This window comes from Uloborus diversus, chromosome 1, assembly GCF_026930045.1.
Source record: "Uloborus diversus isolate 005 chromosome 1, Udiv.v.3.1, whole genome shotgun sequence".
In the NCBI taxonomy this organism is placed as follows: Eukaryota; Metazoa; Arthropoda; class Arachnida; order Araneae; family Uloboridae; genus Uloborus; species Uloborus diversus.
Window position 1 is genome coordinate 108,752,457 of NC_072731.1, and position 17,011 is coordinate 108,769,467.

Consider the following 17,011-nt stretch of genomic DNA (forward strand, 5'->3'; position numbering starts at 1 on the left):
GTTCTTCCTTAAGGGGGGATTTTCTCACTCGTTTACAGCCTGAAAATAAACCACTTAGTTATTATTTTTGAAAAAAAGAATTACGAAAAATTAAAGTATTATAAGGACTCAAAAGTATTTTCATTAACATTTTGATTATTTTATGTTGTACAATATTAATCAATCTTCATGTTTTCTCCTTTTTTTTAACTAAAGTAACCAAACTATGCCATCCTTTTTTATACTACATAAATAACGAAAAAAAAAACTAAATAGACTAAATATTGCATTGAATGACACTCCTAAATGTATAACTAGAATTCATAGTTTTAATAAATAGTTACATCATATCATGAAACAGCTGGATTTTACATTGGCAAATTAAAGTTTCAGCATTTTTAACATTAGCAATCGATAGTTTTTATCCGTTGGCCCCTAACTACCTAAGAATATTATCATCTATCTTTTATCAAAACATTTATTCATTAGGGGAGATTTTTCTCGAGTTAAAAGATAAACTTTACTTTGATATGTACTTTCAATAACAACAAATGTTTCAGAAATGTGAATTTATTTCTAGTTTTCTTTAACTTTTTCTTTTTGATCAATATAAATTCTTTTTTAAAAAAATATGCATTCTGATAAATAAGTTTCAACATCAGTGATGACATTTTTAAAACTATTTTTTAAAAAGGTGTCTTTGTGGAAGTTCTATCTTCTATTATCACTTAGTTGGAGAAAGAATCAATCAAAAATGCAATTTACAACCAAGAACGTTCTAATTTTGAAAAAACTGAAAACCATGATTTGCAACCGATATCATTGTAACACAGAATATAGCTCTCAAGTATGCCACAAATTGCAGTCACTTTCAGAATAAACAAACCATAGGGCAGCGAAAATGAAAATTTATATACATCCACGTACGTATATGCAAATGTAATGATCAAATTTGCAGTTATCAATAATTAAGTAATAATTATATAATTTATTTTTTAATAATTTCTCTTGAATCAAAAATTTAAAAATTTTAAATGTATGCATAAATGCGCTGTTGCAATTAGTTATTAAAACAGTTTACTTTAAATACTCAAAATCACCTATTTTCGTGAACCCGTCTCAAACGCGAAAATTTAAGCCTCAAGAAATATTAATTATTTTCGGATTTTTCAACTTTTAGTTCAGATCATATTAAATTCGCGAAATTTTCTACCCGATGAATATGGTGCTTACAGTTATTGCATATGTGTTAAATATTCCCAAATTGCATATCATAAAAAGTTACTGAAAGTTACTGTCGTGCTATAATACACAAGAGCTACTGTTTCTTTAAATAACATTAACACTAGTTTCAAAAAATATATATTCGCAAAAAATATATTATACACACATGCATGCAAACATATAATGATCAAATGTGTATTGTTATTAATATTTAAGTAGTACTTAACAGCATCAATTCTCTTTTTGTTAAATTTTCTTTTAAAAAAACCTAATGTTTATAAAAATGTTGCCGTTGTAATGAATTATTAAAACAAAATTCTATAAACACGTGATTTTTTAAAATTAATTTAATGAATTTTGCGTATCACTTAAGAGTTTTTTTTTTTTTTAAGTAACAATAACACTTTTATTTTAATTACTTTTTAAAAGTGTAATACTTGATGAAAGAAAAAAAATACTCTAATCATTCTATAAAGCGAGAGAGAGAGAGAGAAATAAAACGAACTAAATCGGACGGGAGATACATACCGCACGATATTGCCTTCATCACCACATATTCAGAGAAAAATAATCTTGCTCAAGACAAGACCTAGTACTTACCCCATCTCACGGAGTAAGCGGCTTCTCTCCACTCAGGATTTTCTTGGCGGCGCTTCTCCACGCAGAATATAGATTCCGGAATCCTGCGTGCGGGGGAAACACAACGCATCCCTGCGCCCTCGCAATTGCAATGGCCACTGCCGGACAGCGACTTTGGACTCGGGCACGCTCGGCAGCTCCCCACCCACCGGTTCGTTCGTCGGTCGATGCTAAACACACGCACATGGAGTGAATTATTTACCGATCGTTTATGATGTGAGGGGACATTGTTGCCATCGAGTGTGAGGAGGGGAAAGAGATTGGCCTTCACGAGGGTTGATGACGAAAAATTTCGTCGAATCGATGAGAGGCGTTGTCGTCCGCCAATTTTCACACAAGATCAATTTGAGGGAAATAAAAATGGAAAGTGAAGAAAAAAGTTTTCCAAGCGTTTTTTTACTTTGCAAACCAATGTATGTTTTAACACCAAATAATATATATGGTTGTTGCATGATCGTTATAGAACCATTTTTTTAAAGAATAATTTACTATTCATTTTATTTTGAATATTTTATTAACAATAAATAAATATTCCTTTGTAATCAAATTTTAATTTCAGAGGCAGCCCAAATCCTGAAGCGTCAGATCCTTCAATGCTTGACCTTGAAGTTTGGTAGGCATCGCACAGGTCCCTGACAGTACTTTAGGTTTGTCTTTGATCAACCAAGACAGCTGACAATCACAAAGCAGTGGATTTTCTGAAAACATAAAAGTAGTTTTATAATCTGCATTTAATTATTACCGAATCGAACCAAATTGAAAGAAATCTATTTCAACCAAAAATCTATTTCAATTACTGCCATAGTGAGTAAATTCGTGGCGTATTTTTGATGCCATGGTTTATTAGAAATTCTATAGATTTTCAAATATTTTTTCTTTTTTACCTGACTTTAGTTGTGATAGGATTGTGTAATTTTAACTATACAAAAGAAATATTTATTGTTTTAACTAATTTAAACTTTTATTAACAATCAACAAAAATTAGTATGGAATAATAATAATAATGGCTTATAATACAGCATTCTACAGATGGAAAATAATTTAAGCTTCTTTATTGATTACCATTTCAGAACTAGTTTTTTTATTTGGTTGTAAGGTTAGTAAAAAAAAAACTAAATCTCTTAGTTCTTCGAAATGTTACCCGACATCTCAAAATTCTACAGTAAGTGGACATTTTCAAGTTTTGAGTAAAACACATTTAAAAATAACATCCTAGGTAGGCTTTCATTGATATTGTATTCTAAATCATGCTGTACAGCAGCACCAACCAGGGCTACTAGTACTATCTCTTTCCCCAAGACAGAGGAGAGGTTCCCCTACAATTCATACTGGTTATCTCCAACTCTTTAATTTTGCCACTTACATCCCTTTGCTTCTCACTGCCCCATTTGAGAATAGATAAAGTGCCTTTTTATGTGTTCAAAAAGCACGTAAATCAATTCCTAACACTTAATTAATTTACCTTCTAACACGACGTAAGTGATTCTAGATGCTCTGCCTTCAAATGCTGCTGCCGGAATGGTGATGAGTTGGTTTTGTCTCAGTCCCACTGTCTGTAAGTAAGGCATTTGCGTGAACAAGTCATCAGGAATAAATGTTAATTTATTGTCACTGTGGAAAAGAAAACGAAGTTAAGAATGTTGCTTAAGTTGTATTACAATTTCTGACAATAAAGCATAGTGAATGAAGTCAGAACGGCTGAATGGCAACACTGGTATAACAAAGCACTGCACCTGCGTACCGGCAGATATTGACCATCTGCCCCAGCCGTTATTCAGTTGAGCGTCACTCACGTTCCGTGTAAGACTTGTTTTACAAAGTGCTTGTTTAGTGCATTGGTTCTTAACTGAGAATAGGAAAATGAATGAACTAAAAGTTTTGTTTTATGAGCTTAGCTAGACATCAAAAAAACATTCACCTTACTCGCCAGATCTCTCTTCCCCCAGATTTCTTCCTATTTCCGTAACTCAAACTAGCTTAGAAAGGAAAGAGATTTGACGATATTCCTGGCATCAATCTAAACGTGACGAGATTTTTGAGCTCCATCCTAACAGAAAATTTTGTGTAAAATCTCCAGGACATGCATAGCAGATCTCAGTCAGTTTCGTTAATATTTCATCTACGTTAATGCTACAGAACTGTTAACCAAACTTTATTATGAGAGGTTGTATATAAAAATGCATAAGACAAATAATTATAGTCATACTAGTTTGATCAATACTCATTTTTTAAGAATTCTGTCCACTGACGTTAGAAGTGATATTCAAAAAAAAAAAAAAAAAATAGTGCCATTTCTTTTGAATTTTGCATTTTCATATCAAATAATAAATTTTCTTTTTCATAATTTCTGCTATAAATCTGTTATATAAAATTGGTGTTATAAATTTTTGGAGCATAAAAACAGCTTAAATGCAAAACAAATTATCCAAATTTTGTTCATGATCCATATTCTAAAGTAATAAGGTGTACTTACTTGAAATACAGAACTTTGACATTGAATGGTACAGGAAAATACGTTCTTTTTAGCTCTGTTAAGTAAGCAGCATCAATGGCAATTTTGTTCAGAGAAGATAATCCACGGAAAACTCCTGAAAAAAAAAAAAAGAAATCTTAGTAAACAGCTAGGGTGTTAAGATTATCACACTTAAAAATCTTTTTAAAAGGTAAATTTTTCTGCATTAATTACCTTCTTTTAGTGTTTTCGTTTCTGTTCCATAAAACGTAATTTGCTCCAAGCTACTGGGCATGTTTTCGCCAAAATCTTCCTCAAGTCGTGGAATTTTGGATGAATAGATCGTAAGAAGTCTCAACTGTTTCATAGGGGCAAGAAGATCCCATTCTTGTCTTTAAAAGAAAAGAAAAAAAAAAACACGCATGGTGAAAAGAAGTGTATTTTTATTGCAGCAGTTTCACAGGTTAAATGAAAATTTATTTTAGAAAAATAAGTTATCTTGGTAGTGTTTTAGACTTACGATTCGGAGTTACAAGGCATTTTTCTAGAGATTTCGATTTCAATTCTAATTGCATACGTATTTTGTCTAGCCACGATTCGTCTTTTTGAACTAGTTAAGCTGGGTTCACCGACGATAAGAACAAACCATGATGCCCTCTCTGTGACCCAATACATTTTTGTACAGAATTTTACGCCATCAGCAAAGATTTGCCTGATTCGACCTAAGCCCTGCTTTCCTAGCAGCGAAGTCGCCGATCTTCGGCGTCGCTCCTCGCCGTGACGCTGAAATCAAAGTCAAGTGATTCCGGCGTGGCCATTCACGACGTCCATTTAGCTCGGGTGCGCATGCGCAGAATAATCAAGTTTTCCCCTCGGCGAGGAGCGACGCCGAAGATTGGCGACTTCGCTTTTAGGAAACCAGGGCTTTACATGTTGCAAATAAACAAATCATCAAAAGAAAAAAATCTCGTGAAAAAATATTTGATGCTAAAAAAAATTACAACCAATAAGCAAAGAATAGGTTATGGGATCGTGTGTTAGTTCAGTGCCATAGAGTGACTGAAATATTACTGAAGATTTTCGTTGGCAAATGAGTTAGTCAGCAGCGATCACTTTAATCTCAAAAACTATTATCTACTAATATTGCGACAACATAGGAAGTACTCTTGAGCAGATGGACAGTATCAAAATTTCGTCACCCTGCTGCAGCTGTGAACATTATATATCAGTTTCGTTACTTATTATTATTATTTATGCGAGAATTAATAGCACTCATTTCTAATGAAAGGGAACTATAAAGGTTATAAAAGTCCCTTTTTTCTGTAACTTGTGGTGATATTCTAGGCAATTTACGTTTCAATAACGAAACTACTACACCAGATTAAGAAAAAAATTTTGCTGGAAGTCGGTCTTTCTATGTTTAGGATACGTACGAACTTTTTTTAGTACAATAAATATTGAAATATAGGACAATAAATAGAACAATAAGAAATGCAAAGGGGGGGGGGGTCAAAATGTTGAAAGAAAGCGTGACATCCATTACGGACAGCTTCTAAGTATTTATAACTAAGGTTGCAAATTGCTTAAACATGTTTAAAAAAGATTTTTCGATAAAATATATATTTTTTTCATAAAAACAGCTGAAAATGAAAAAGAAAATGATCCCAAGAGGAAGTTTCTCCACCCGTCTCGCGTAGTTCATTTTTTGATTAGTTCGCCTCTTACATGAATTATCCCACACTTATCTAGTCTATGCTCACAACAGTTTTTCGTGGATTGGTACACTATAGTGAAGTATATGCAATAAGTTCTTAGACATAGAAAACTACAACAGTTATATTTTGTAACAATAGTGACACTTTTCTGTTACATAATTCATGAAATATGGCTCCTGCTATCTGTAATTTAGAGTAAATCTTCAAGATTGAAATTGGTATATTTTCTATTCCTTTTCTGTCTTAAATACCTTGAAATTTGTTCATAAAAAGCATCAAATCTATTCTGGATAAAAATGTATTTGAATTAAAATTTGTGCAAGTTTAATTTATAAGCACCTAACGTTCACACAATCCTTCAACCATTTTTCAGTGGAAACCTTGATTAAGTTTTCATATCTATCCGTTATGAGTTCAAAACATGGTTGGATAAGGGACTTTTCAGTTTTTCTCAAACTTTTTTATCTTCGCACAAAACGATACTGTCTCTGCACTGTTTATGAGTTTTTTAATCAACGAGCATTAAAAAACTCATAAACAGTTGAAATTTTTTTCTTTCTTACCTTGTAATAATGGAATCCTCAATATGAATCTTGTCCAATGAATCCATTGTACTAACAGGAGCATCAAACATTGCAATGAGAGTAACATTTTTCAAGTACAAATTTCTCACTGGAACTTGTTTGAACACCTCGCTTGGTAAGTACTGAAGAACTGAGTATTTCAAATGCACCTACATAAAATAAATGAAAGAAGGGCAGTAGCGCTTCAATTATCTAATTGATCTCAAATAATTTTATTAAAACAAACCAAATACGAAGCAAACATTTCTAGTCATAAAACTATGATATTTTGCAAGTAAATAAAGATTGTAATGTGGCTCTTCAATTGGGAAAAAAATGTTTTCTTAAAATAATTTAAAGTAATTTCTTTAAAAAGTTATAAATGAATCCCAACTACAGTGATTGTTTCTGAGACAATCGTGGCATGTAACTAAATCTGTAACAAACGACCTACAATAATAATAAACAAGCATTAATTGTAGCTCTCATCTTATTTAAATATTTACTTTCTTGACGAAACATATGTTTCAGCCTTAAAAATCATTCCTCCTGCTTCGCTTTCTTCTCTTTTTGAATGTGAAACGACTCATTCTCATTGCAACCATTAATCTTCATGAATTTTATTCCTCTTAAGTCCCTTTAATATTCATCAATTATGTAAGATATCGCTACACCTTTCATTTGAACCTTACATTCAACACTGCACATTACATTCAACAATAAAATATTGCAATACACCTATCGGTACAATCCCTGGTAGAAAAAAAGTGTAATTTTTAATCTGTTTTTGCAGTGTGTGTATTCTTATTTACCATCCAAGTGAAAATTTCCAGTTGATTCTCAGCCGCATTATACTTGAAGGTAATCGTACTTTAAAGGTTTTGAATATTAATTGATACAGTGGTTAAACTCTTCAAATCAGTGGCATAAACTTCAGGCTCGTATTGCTCAGCTGAATGATTGTATTGGATATAGTAATATCAAGAAAATGATTTTTCTTCTTCCTCTCTCCACCTTCCTCTAAATACTCTTCAATCAGTGTGATAAAATTGTGTTTGTATTTCAGGCTTTCCAATCTGATTCATAGGAATTTTTGAGTACCGATTGTGAACATGTTCAGTATATAGAGATGTATTAATTGAACATGGTTTAAAAGAAGCGTTCGTGCTGCTGGGGTGTTCATATTGTAGAGTGTTTAGAGTACAGAGAGGTCAGCCTATGTTAAGTCCATGGAGCTTTGACGGGACAATGAGAATGTATTCTGAATATCTGGGTTTCACATTAAGGAGTAATCAGATAGAGACAGAGTAAAGAGTCCACTGTATTCGGTTCTCTTATTCACTTTACTTCTGCTAAATAAACCCCAAATTATCCAACATACCGGAAAATTCAAATTTCCCAGCATGCTGGTCAACCTCACTTTTTTTCCAGCATGCCGGCTAATTCGGGGTAATACGGTATTAAGTCCCATGACTGTACCAATTTGTTTTACTCCTGTTGGATTTAACTTGTTAGTTATCTTGTAATGTGTAATTAGTCTATAATTTGTATTATATGGCTTGAGTTGACTTCATGCAAAATGCTTAGCCAAATAAAACATTCGTCTCCTTTTGCCACACTGGCTGAAGATGGAAACGGACTGCCACTCCGCTTCTCAAACGTTGCCAAAAACGTTATAAAATTACTGAATTTTAGGTGCAGTGCCGTCTCTTATTCTATGGCGCGAGTTTCATTGTTGGCGATGCTAGAACGTTAGCCGATCACAGATTTTGGCTGTTATTTGTATGATTCTATTATATGCTAAGTAACAATAATAGTAGGGGAGACCGGGGCAAGATGACGAATGCCTTAATTTTTTCGTTTCCCACTAGGTAACAGCACCAACTGCCTACTACTGGTTCTCCTATCCGCTGTGCGTTCAGCAATATAGTGACTCTGAAATCGCCATATTTGTGTTAGTTCTAAAGCTCTGATGGTTTACCGTTGCCACGGTATAACTTTTATGCATGTGTAAATAAGCTCTGCTACAGATCCGTATAAAATATATCGTGTTAATAATTAAGAGTAATTGAGTTGAAATGCTACCTATTACAATGATGAAATATCAATTAATTGCCTCATTTTATGGCAATGGAGAAGAGTCTGTTTTAACAGGCAATCCGGAGCAAGGTGACGGGCCAAAACGCGATGACGAGCGATGACGAGCTCGTCATCTTGCCCCGTGTTTCGGAATTTATTAAACGAACTATGTAGTCCATTTTATTAAATTCTGTAAACGCTTATTGTCTGTGTGTTTATCCACGCAACCTTGCACTTCTATCTCTTCTGGGGCTAAAGGACGCATTGAATCAAGGGAGATGTTCGAAAGCGGGTGACCAAAGGTTATTTATAAACTAGTTGAGGTGTCACAGTACCTTTCGAACATCTTTTTTTAAATTTAAGTAAATTTTATATTTCTTTGAAACCATAACATGAATACTTATTTCGTAATCAATAATTTACTTTCAAAATTTAAAAATATTGCCTATTTTTTTTTAAATTCAAAAATTTGAGGAAAATTTCAATTTTTTAAAATCCCTAAGGCTTTTTTATTTTTGCAGTAATTTAAAAAAAGTTTTTTGCTAAACGATCACCATAATCATCTCTAAAAATTTGTGCATTCATTTGCTTATAAGTTTATTAGAAAATTTTCTGTGATTAATTATGTAAAAAATCAAAGTTTTTTTTTTTTTAAATTTGGTTTTTAAAGGTTTAACATGCTCTAAACATTTGAGTAATTTATAAAATGCTTATCCAATTCACAGTTTTGTCAAATATGTTATCTCAATTGCAAAAAGTATTACCTTAAAGCTGTATCTTTAATAGAAAAAAATCCTTAGGGATTCTAATGACACGAAAACACAAAAAAAAAACCATCATCGAGTAAAAGCAATTCAAAGTTTTTCTTTTGCATAAGAACACATAGCAAGCATGGCCTAAAACCACTCATAACTTTTTAAACATTTGAACTAAAGGAATGAAACTTTTCCCCTGTGTTCAGAATAGTTTTTAGTTTTGAAATAAGCAATAAAAAATTTTTTGATCGTTTCATCATTTTTGAGGTACTGTAGGGGAAGGTCGGGTAATATTGGACACCTAAGCCATTTCAATCATAATACTTTTTGTTTTATTTGTAAGGAATTAGTTTTTACACTAAATTATGCCGTACTAAGTCACCTAACATAAATTGTAAATTTTAGTTAAAAAAACATGAAGTCGTATTTTTTAAACAAATTTTTGTCAAACTATTTTTGGCCAATTTTAAATTTTGGAGGGTTGTATCGGACAAAACATTAAAATGTTAAAATAAAAATAAATAGCTCAGAAATAATATTTTATTGTGCAAAAAAATGAAACGAACAAAGTAAGTAGTTGGTTACTTAGAAGAGTATACAAGTCTAAAAATGAAAATAAGTAATAATTTTTTTTAAAGTTGAAAAATATAGCCTATGGTTGGTTTAGGCCCCTAATTGAAATAAATTCATTTTAAACTTTGGAACACAATTCACATGTTTAGTAAAGACTGTCTGGTTGTAGCTCAGTACATTTTTCATGTGCCCAACCCTTACACGTTTGGTATTGGGTCCAATCTTCTTCAAATGTCTCATTACAAATTATGCAGTGAGTTAGCTCTTCGTTTTCCTACGGCTCATCATCATACTTTAACTTTCTTTTAGAGTTTTCTTTGTTTTTCATTTTAGATTGAACTTTGTGATTTCCGACGACAGGCTTCATTACCACTTCTTTATTTTCCCGTAAAGCTTTGATCCTATCACTCAAAGTACTTTTCGGGGCCAACTATCTTTCACTAGCTTCTCTAACTGTCATTTTATTAAGTCCAACTGTTTCAATGGCTTCTTTCATATTTGTTTCATCCCATTTATGTCGTGATTTTTCCATTTCAACCTGTTGGACAAAAAAATACACCGTCAGTATCTTATTTCGGTGCCATTAACTTTGTCCGATACAACCCGAAATTGGTTTGTCTGATACAACTCGACTGTAAAGCTACAGTTATTTAACCACCTCTAGGTTATTACTTAAGCTAGACACTTTTATAGCTCATAATACTTAAATTAATATACTATCAGTCTAAAGGTACAACAATGAAACAATATAACTTACTCTATGTGTAAATATATGCCTCAGAAGTTAAGTTCGTGCACTGTAATTCTCTCAACAAACCAACAACTATCTTTGCACACCAGAACGAAAGGTTGATTTGAACCAATATGGCGTCAGTGGCTTTCTTCCCCAATACGGCACACAATGTTGACCCAGTACGTGCTGCCCCTGGTGGCAGAATTAAGAAGCAGCCCTTGTCCGATACTACCCGCTGTCCGATACTAAACGACCTTCCCCCTACCCCCTAAATCAAATGACTTGTTGACTCCTGCTCTGTTGATTGTTGACATTTATAAATCTCACATAACTTTTCAGGCTATCTTATATCGCAGTGAAAAAACATTGCCATGGTTGAGTTGCTACCCCACACACCGCATCGTCTCGAGCTCCTGATGTGTTATTTTTCTGGCCATTAAAAACCTACTATACTGCCGTGTGCAGGTAAACGGCAGTAACTGCAGATTTTTCGATTTTCATTTTTTTGCATTTTTGAAATCTTTATTACTATAGTTTTATGATACAAACATTTTTATTTGGCTGCCGCAGAAAAAAAAAAGCATTTTTTATCAGTGATAATTAGCAGTAACTGCTTTTTTAGCAACATTTTGCGGAAAGTCGGCAGTATATACATACTGCTCTTTACCTGCCCACGGAAGAACGAAAACTTTCTCCCGTGGTCTGGTAAACGGCAGTAACTGTTTTTGTCGCTACATTTTGCAGGTAATTGGCAGAATGCACTTACTGCTCTTTACCTGCACACGGAAGAACGAAAACTTTCTCCCGTGGGCAGGCAAACGGCAGTAACTGCAAATTTTTTGATTTTCATGTTATTTTTTGCCCATGATCGTTCTGCCGTGGGAGGGTAAATGGCAGCAACTGCAATTATTTTAAATTTCCTTTTTTTTTTTTTTTTTTTTTTTGGAATTTTTCAAATCTATGCTTCTTCAGTTTTATGGTGCAAACATGTTCATTCGGTTAGCGCTAAATAAAAGCTTTTTTTTTTATCAGTGGTGATTAGCAGTAACTGATATTATCGCTACATTATGCAGGTAATCAGCAGTATGTACTTACTGCTCTATACCTGCTCATAACCATTGTCTGGAGAATGGAACATAAATTAATCGCCGCCAAAACTTGAACCAAGACGCATAAACGGTTTTCGCGATTTCTTTTTAGCTCAACTAAGAGCAAGCAGTAACGCCCCGATGGGAGGTCATTGTGTGACCTCTCAAAAATTTCCTTGATTTGGCAAATTCAGAGAAAATATTGCATTTTTTTAAATGATTCCTAGTTGCTTCTCATTAGATGTAGGTATGCGTGCCAGGTCGTATTTTATCTTTCGGCAAAATATGGGAATAATCGTCTCTCGTCCTTGAGCGAAAGAGACGGAATAAAAGGGGTAGATACTTGGGGAAAAATAATCATACTTTATTTCAAATAAAGTCGAACAAAACGATTTGTAATTTCAGTCCTCAAACATTTTTTAAAAAAAATCTTTGATTCTTCATATCCGTGTTCTAAAAACAATAAAACAAAATTATTTTTTGCTAATGTACAGTTATAGAAGATAACATACGAGTAAACACAAGTAATGCTTGGCAGACGATAAATAAACGTGTAGCAACAGAACGATTCTATTCCATTTGTTTTGTTCTGTCGCAGACGATATTTTTCACAATTTTTTATATATACTAAGCTGCTGCACTTTTAGTAATTCGATGAGAGCCATTATTAACACACGAAGCATTTCTTTCGCCTAAATTTTCATGGATATTTATTACTTTATTGCAAGGTGCGGAACAATAAGCGATTTGTCGTAGTTTTAAAAATGCCTAAAGAATCTCCCAGTAGCCAAGTGATAACGTATGAACATTAAAGAGTTTTCGACAATGCCGTAAGCAATCAAAACATATGCCTTTTTATTTTATTTTTAACCTACATTTCATTTATTTATATTCAATTTATGTCAAGTGTATACACGGTATTATTTATTTTTTAAAGTAAAATATATTAATCACATTGCAATAAATATACTTCGTAATGGCATAACTACTCCGTATTATGTTGAATTTGTAATTATTGGTCATTCAGTAGTACATTGTGCAGTTACTGCTGATTACCAGTAAAAGTGCATGAAAATTACTACTGCGAAGTGCAGGTAAACGGCAGTATCTGCTTTAATTAAAATTTTGATTGCAAAATCAAATTGAAACAAACTGCCCAAAAAATACTTCGATATAAACATATAGAATAGCCTAAAATCAAATTTCAATATTTAATTGATATTTTTGGGAAATCAAAAACGCGTTTCTTCAAATATAATAAGGAAAAGCAGAACACTGAGTTCAAACATTCTCTCAAGCACCGCCCATCAAAATGTCAGAACAACGAGCAAAGCGGAAGGGAAAAAAGGATTATTAAAAATAAAAAAAAGAGGGGAAATAGGATCGTAAAGCTAAAAATGGAGTAAAAAAAGCTCAAGCTAAGTGCCTGTAGACATGGGCGCCCAAATGCAAACTTGTAAGGGGGGGGGGGGGCTCAGAAATTTTAACCATGGTTTAGCAGGATATTTTCCCCATGGAGACAGATTTCAGGACAGATTAGAGTCGTTAAAGTTTGACATTTTTAATTGTTTATTCATTAAGTTCTGGAGAAGAAATATTTTTATATTTTTGCAAAGAAAAAAGTACTAAAAGCAATGAAATTCTATTTTCCAAGGCAGGGGCTCGAGCCCCCTCCCCCTTGGTCCCCTGTATTGGCGCCCTTGCCTGTAGGTCCAAATCTATGCAATTCATGCCAAGCAATTCAGTTGTAACAACTTCAAATAATGGTGTTATAAGATGCTCTGCTTGTAAAGAGGAATATTGTGACCCTCCAACAGAAGAATGGATCCAGTGCTGTAAAAGCCTAAAGTGGTGGCATAAAGAGTGTTCCAATTATGAAAATGTTTTTTTTTTTTTTTGTTAGTTGCAGAACTTCAACATTACGCTACAAATGCATTACGCTTGATTGATACTTTGTAAGATGTAAAAGCACAGTAATCATTTGTAAAACTATCAACATATTCAAAACATTAAATATGTTCAACCTTTTTCAACGTCGTCATCCCAACGTAATCAACGACCCAAGGCCAAAGTAATCTTGCCCCAGTACTGGGGCAAGATGACAATTTGTTTGGGTTATAAAAAAATAAAAATATCCTTAGTCATTTTTTATTTGAAAAATTAAATGATAATATAGTATTTAATACTACAAAGGACTATTCTAACAGCTCATGTAAAATCAATTTTACTATCCTTAAAAATAAATTAATTAAAAACCAAAATTGTTTCCATAGACATCTTGCCCCGGTCTCCCATACGTGTTGTAATTTAAATGAAACATTGTAAAGAGACTAATTCAACCTCTATTGGCACTTCATTGTATTTTACAATGGTAAAAATTAATGCTATGTGAAATCATTTTTGTACGAAAATTTAGAATGCTGATGTTTGTAATAATTTTGTATTCATTTTACACTCAAGCAGTTTTATACACTAGGGTAGACCGGGGTACGTTTACGCAGTGCCCTTTTTTCAAAACGAGTTACAAATGGAGAGTCAACAGACATAACAGATTGATGCTAGTCCCTAGCAAATATTCTCACATGTTTTTGAGCATCAGCCGAGCTTCGGTTTAGCCTGTGGATAGAAAAATCTGTTTTACACGGAGCCGAGTAAATTTTGTGTCGAACCTTTTGAAGCTTATTGTAAATAAATAATACTTTGTGAAAAACAAATAAATATATATAAAAAAATAGCAGAATTTTATCTTTTTTTTCTTTTGAGCATTGTATTTATATGGACAGAAAAGTTATTAAATTCTGTTGCGCGTTTAAAATTAATCCAAACTTGCCGATGGGGGCACGTTTACGCATTTTCATCGGGGCACATTTACGCACGTTGTAACCGTATTCTACTACTCTGTCGTACTTTTAAACGGGCCCCAGACACTTTTTTCACTCTGTTCTGTCTCAAACCTTTAATATTTTCAGGATATTTAGTTTTGAAAACCACCATTCATTTTTAAATAGGTACCAGATTCGTATCTTTTAGTTTACAATCATGTAGTGTTGTCTTCATGTTCAGCTTTAAATGTATACACTATTCAGCCTGTAATACAATTTCTTTATTTTAAAGATGGTGAGACATTACTTTCAAAACACTAGCAGAACCACGTGAGATGTCAAAATAATGAAAAGGCTTATCGATAACCAAAGTATTTCTCCCACTAGGCCTTCCACATCGTCACATATGGACTACCCCAACTGAAACTATTTGAAAAAGTAGGACAAAAGCTTAGGAACCACGAAAGGATTGTGAGCATCCTCTTTTTTGTTTCCTAACTGATACTCCGATTAAAGAAACCCTCAGAGCCTCAGACAAGAGCAGTTAGAAGCTACAAAGAAAAAAACAAAACAGGAAGAGCAAAAAAAAAAAGGAGAAATAAGTTTCTATTGAAGCAGAAATAGAAGACATGAAGGAAAAAAGTATGAAACCAAAACCTGCGATAGAAAAAAAGTTAATATATTCTGTAAAATGGAAATTAATGGACGATTCTGTGTACAAAGTAGAAAATTGTGCTTGTGTCTATTGTTTGAAAGCAATCGAAAAAAGGACAAGACATTGTTCGATGTCTTAGAAGTCAAAACGCAGTCCCATGACAAGTATGCGAAAAGAAAAACTTTACTTTTGTTAGTAAAATCTAACAGTGCTGAAGATGATGACTAAATAGTTTCTGTGTTTAATTGGCAATAAGCCCTATGATTTTAATTTTAGCCTATAAAATGTTTTTTAAATAATTATTTGTGATTTTCTTATTTTCAAAGTGTTTTAAGAGAAATAAATTTAAATTTGATTAAATATCTTCATCATTTACTCCTTGGTATCTCTTGTATTATGCGTAAACGTGCCCCACTCGAAGCGTAAACTTGCCCCGTGTTCGGGGCAAGTTTACGCAACCGACTTGGACTCAAAAAACTTTTTTTTCACGGTTAAAAACACAAGCTGAGCAACCAGTGAATATACAAATTTTGACTTTATTAATTGCTTTATAAAACCACAACGTCTAAAATTTCCTAGGTTCAAACAAAAAAATTAGAAAATTCATTGGAAAAAATTCTTGTAACGTGCCCCGGTCTACCCTATACCAGCTATGTAAGAAACGTGATTTAAAAAATAAAATTTCATACACAATTTCTAGCAAAATTTCGAGATCGAAAATGATATTTTCATAACGTGCAAAACATCATGAAAATCTCATTTTTCAGCATTCAATATTGATATTGTGCCCTAAAAGCAAGGTTAAAAAAGTAATTATTAATTCAAAATATTTTATTTCTTTTATGGTTTGTGTCTCTCAAAGTACAAGCATAAGAAATGTTTTTGAAGCGCTTTCAATCAATTATCTACCTTACCTCATTGTAAGAGTATCCAACAGACTTCTCAAAAACATTTTCCAAAAGATAAGGCTCAAAAATCTTCGAACATTCTAGAACACTGTTAATGCATGAACATGGTGCGATATCTGTTGGACATCCGTCTCGCCTATGAGCATATTTTTCTGCATTCAAAATGGATGCGGAAGCAAGGATTAAAAAAACAATTTTATTCATTTCTGTTGGAAAATTTCAACTAATCTACTTAGAGTTTAATCCGAATGAATTGAGATTTATGTAAATTTTTATCTTCATTTCATTTGATACGAAGCTTCATAGAAGGAATTTGAACAGATGGGGCCCTTATCAATTTCATTAGATAAATATTGAAAAATCATGTACTTTAAGCACTGATTTAGTTGAAAAGTTGCTTAAGTAGCGCGTAAAAAATTTGGTGATCTAAAGAACGTTCCTGATATTTACACTGTAAATCCGAAAAGTTTCAGATGATTTCGGGATTTCATGGGTTTCCACTAATTTCCTGTGAAAAAAATGTATAATTTTGAAAAGCTTCCTGAATAGCCACAAATTACATGAGGATAGACTTCTCATTGCTGTGAAATATATTTTTAGCTACCAGTGTTAAAATATGCTCAGCTTCTTTACTTAGCTTGTCGCCTTCAGCTCAGCTACGTCACGCCCAGATCAATTAAACACTAAACGCGAGATAAAATGCAGACTCCGTATTGAACACTCGTTTACATCAACAACATTGTGATATTGTTTTGATATCACAATTAATACGTTTAAAGAATCGAAACATTGTTATTTACGGTATCGTCATCGTTAGAAATCGTCG

At 33.0% G+C, this 17,011-nt stretch overlaps 2 protein-coding genes across 2 annotated transcripts in view; both read right to left on the reverse strand.

Moving 5' to 3' along the window:
• Positions 1–1,912, reverse strand: part of LOC129234322 (katanin p80 WD40 repeat-containing subunit B1-like) — a 61,963-nt gene extending 60,051 nt beyond the window's left edge. The window contains exon 1 of the mRNA XM_054868318.1: positions 1,804–1,912. Within this exon, the coding sequence (XP_054724293.1) occupies positions 1,804–1,912 (109 nt within the window). The remainder of the gene's footprint in view (positions 1–1,803) is intronic.
• A 485-nt stretch (positions 1,913–2,397) lies between these two features.
• LOC129234333 (slit homolog 1 protein-like) lies at positions 2,398–16,389 on the reverse strand. Its single transcript, XM_054868329.1, has 6 exons — positions 16,192–16,389; positions 6,573–6,742; positions 4,529–4,686; positions 4,316–4,430; positions 3,305–3,453; positions 2,398–2,540 (listed from the first exon to the last, which is right to left on the reverse strand). The coding sequence occupies exons 1-6, from the start codon at positions 16,387–16,389 to the stop codon at positions 2,398–2,400; spliced, it is 933 nt and encodes a 310-aa protein (XP_054724304.1).
• Between the last annotated feature and the right edge of the window lie 622 nt (positions 16,390–17,011).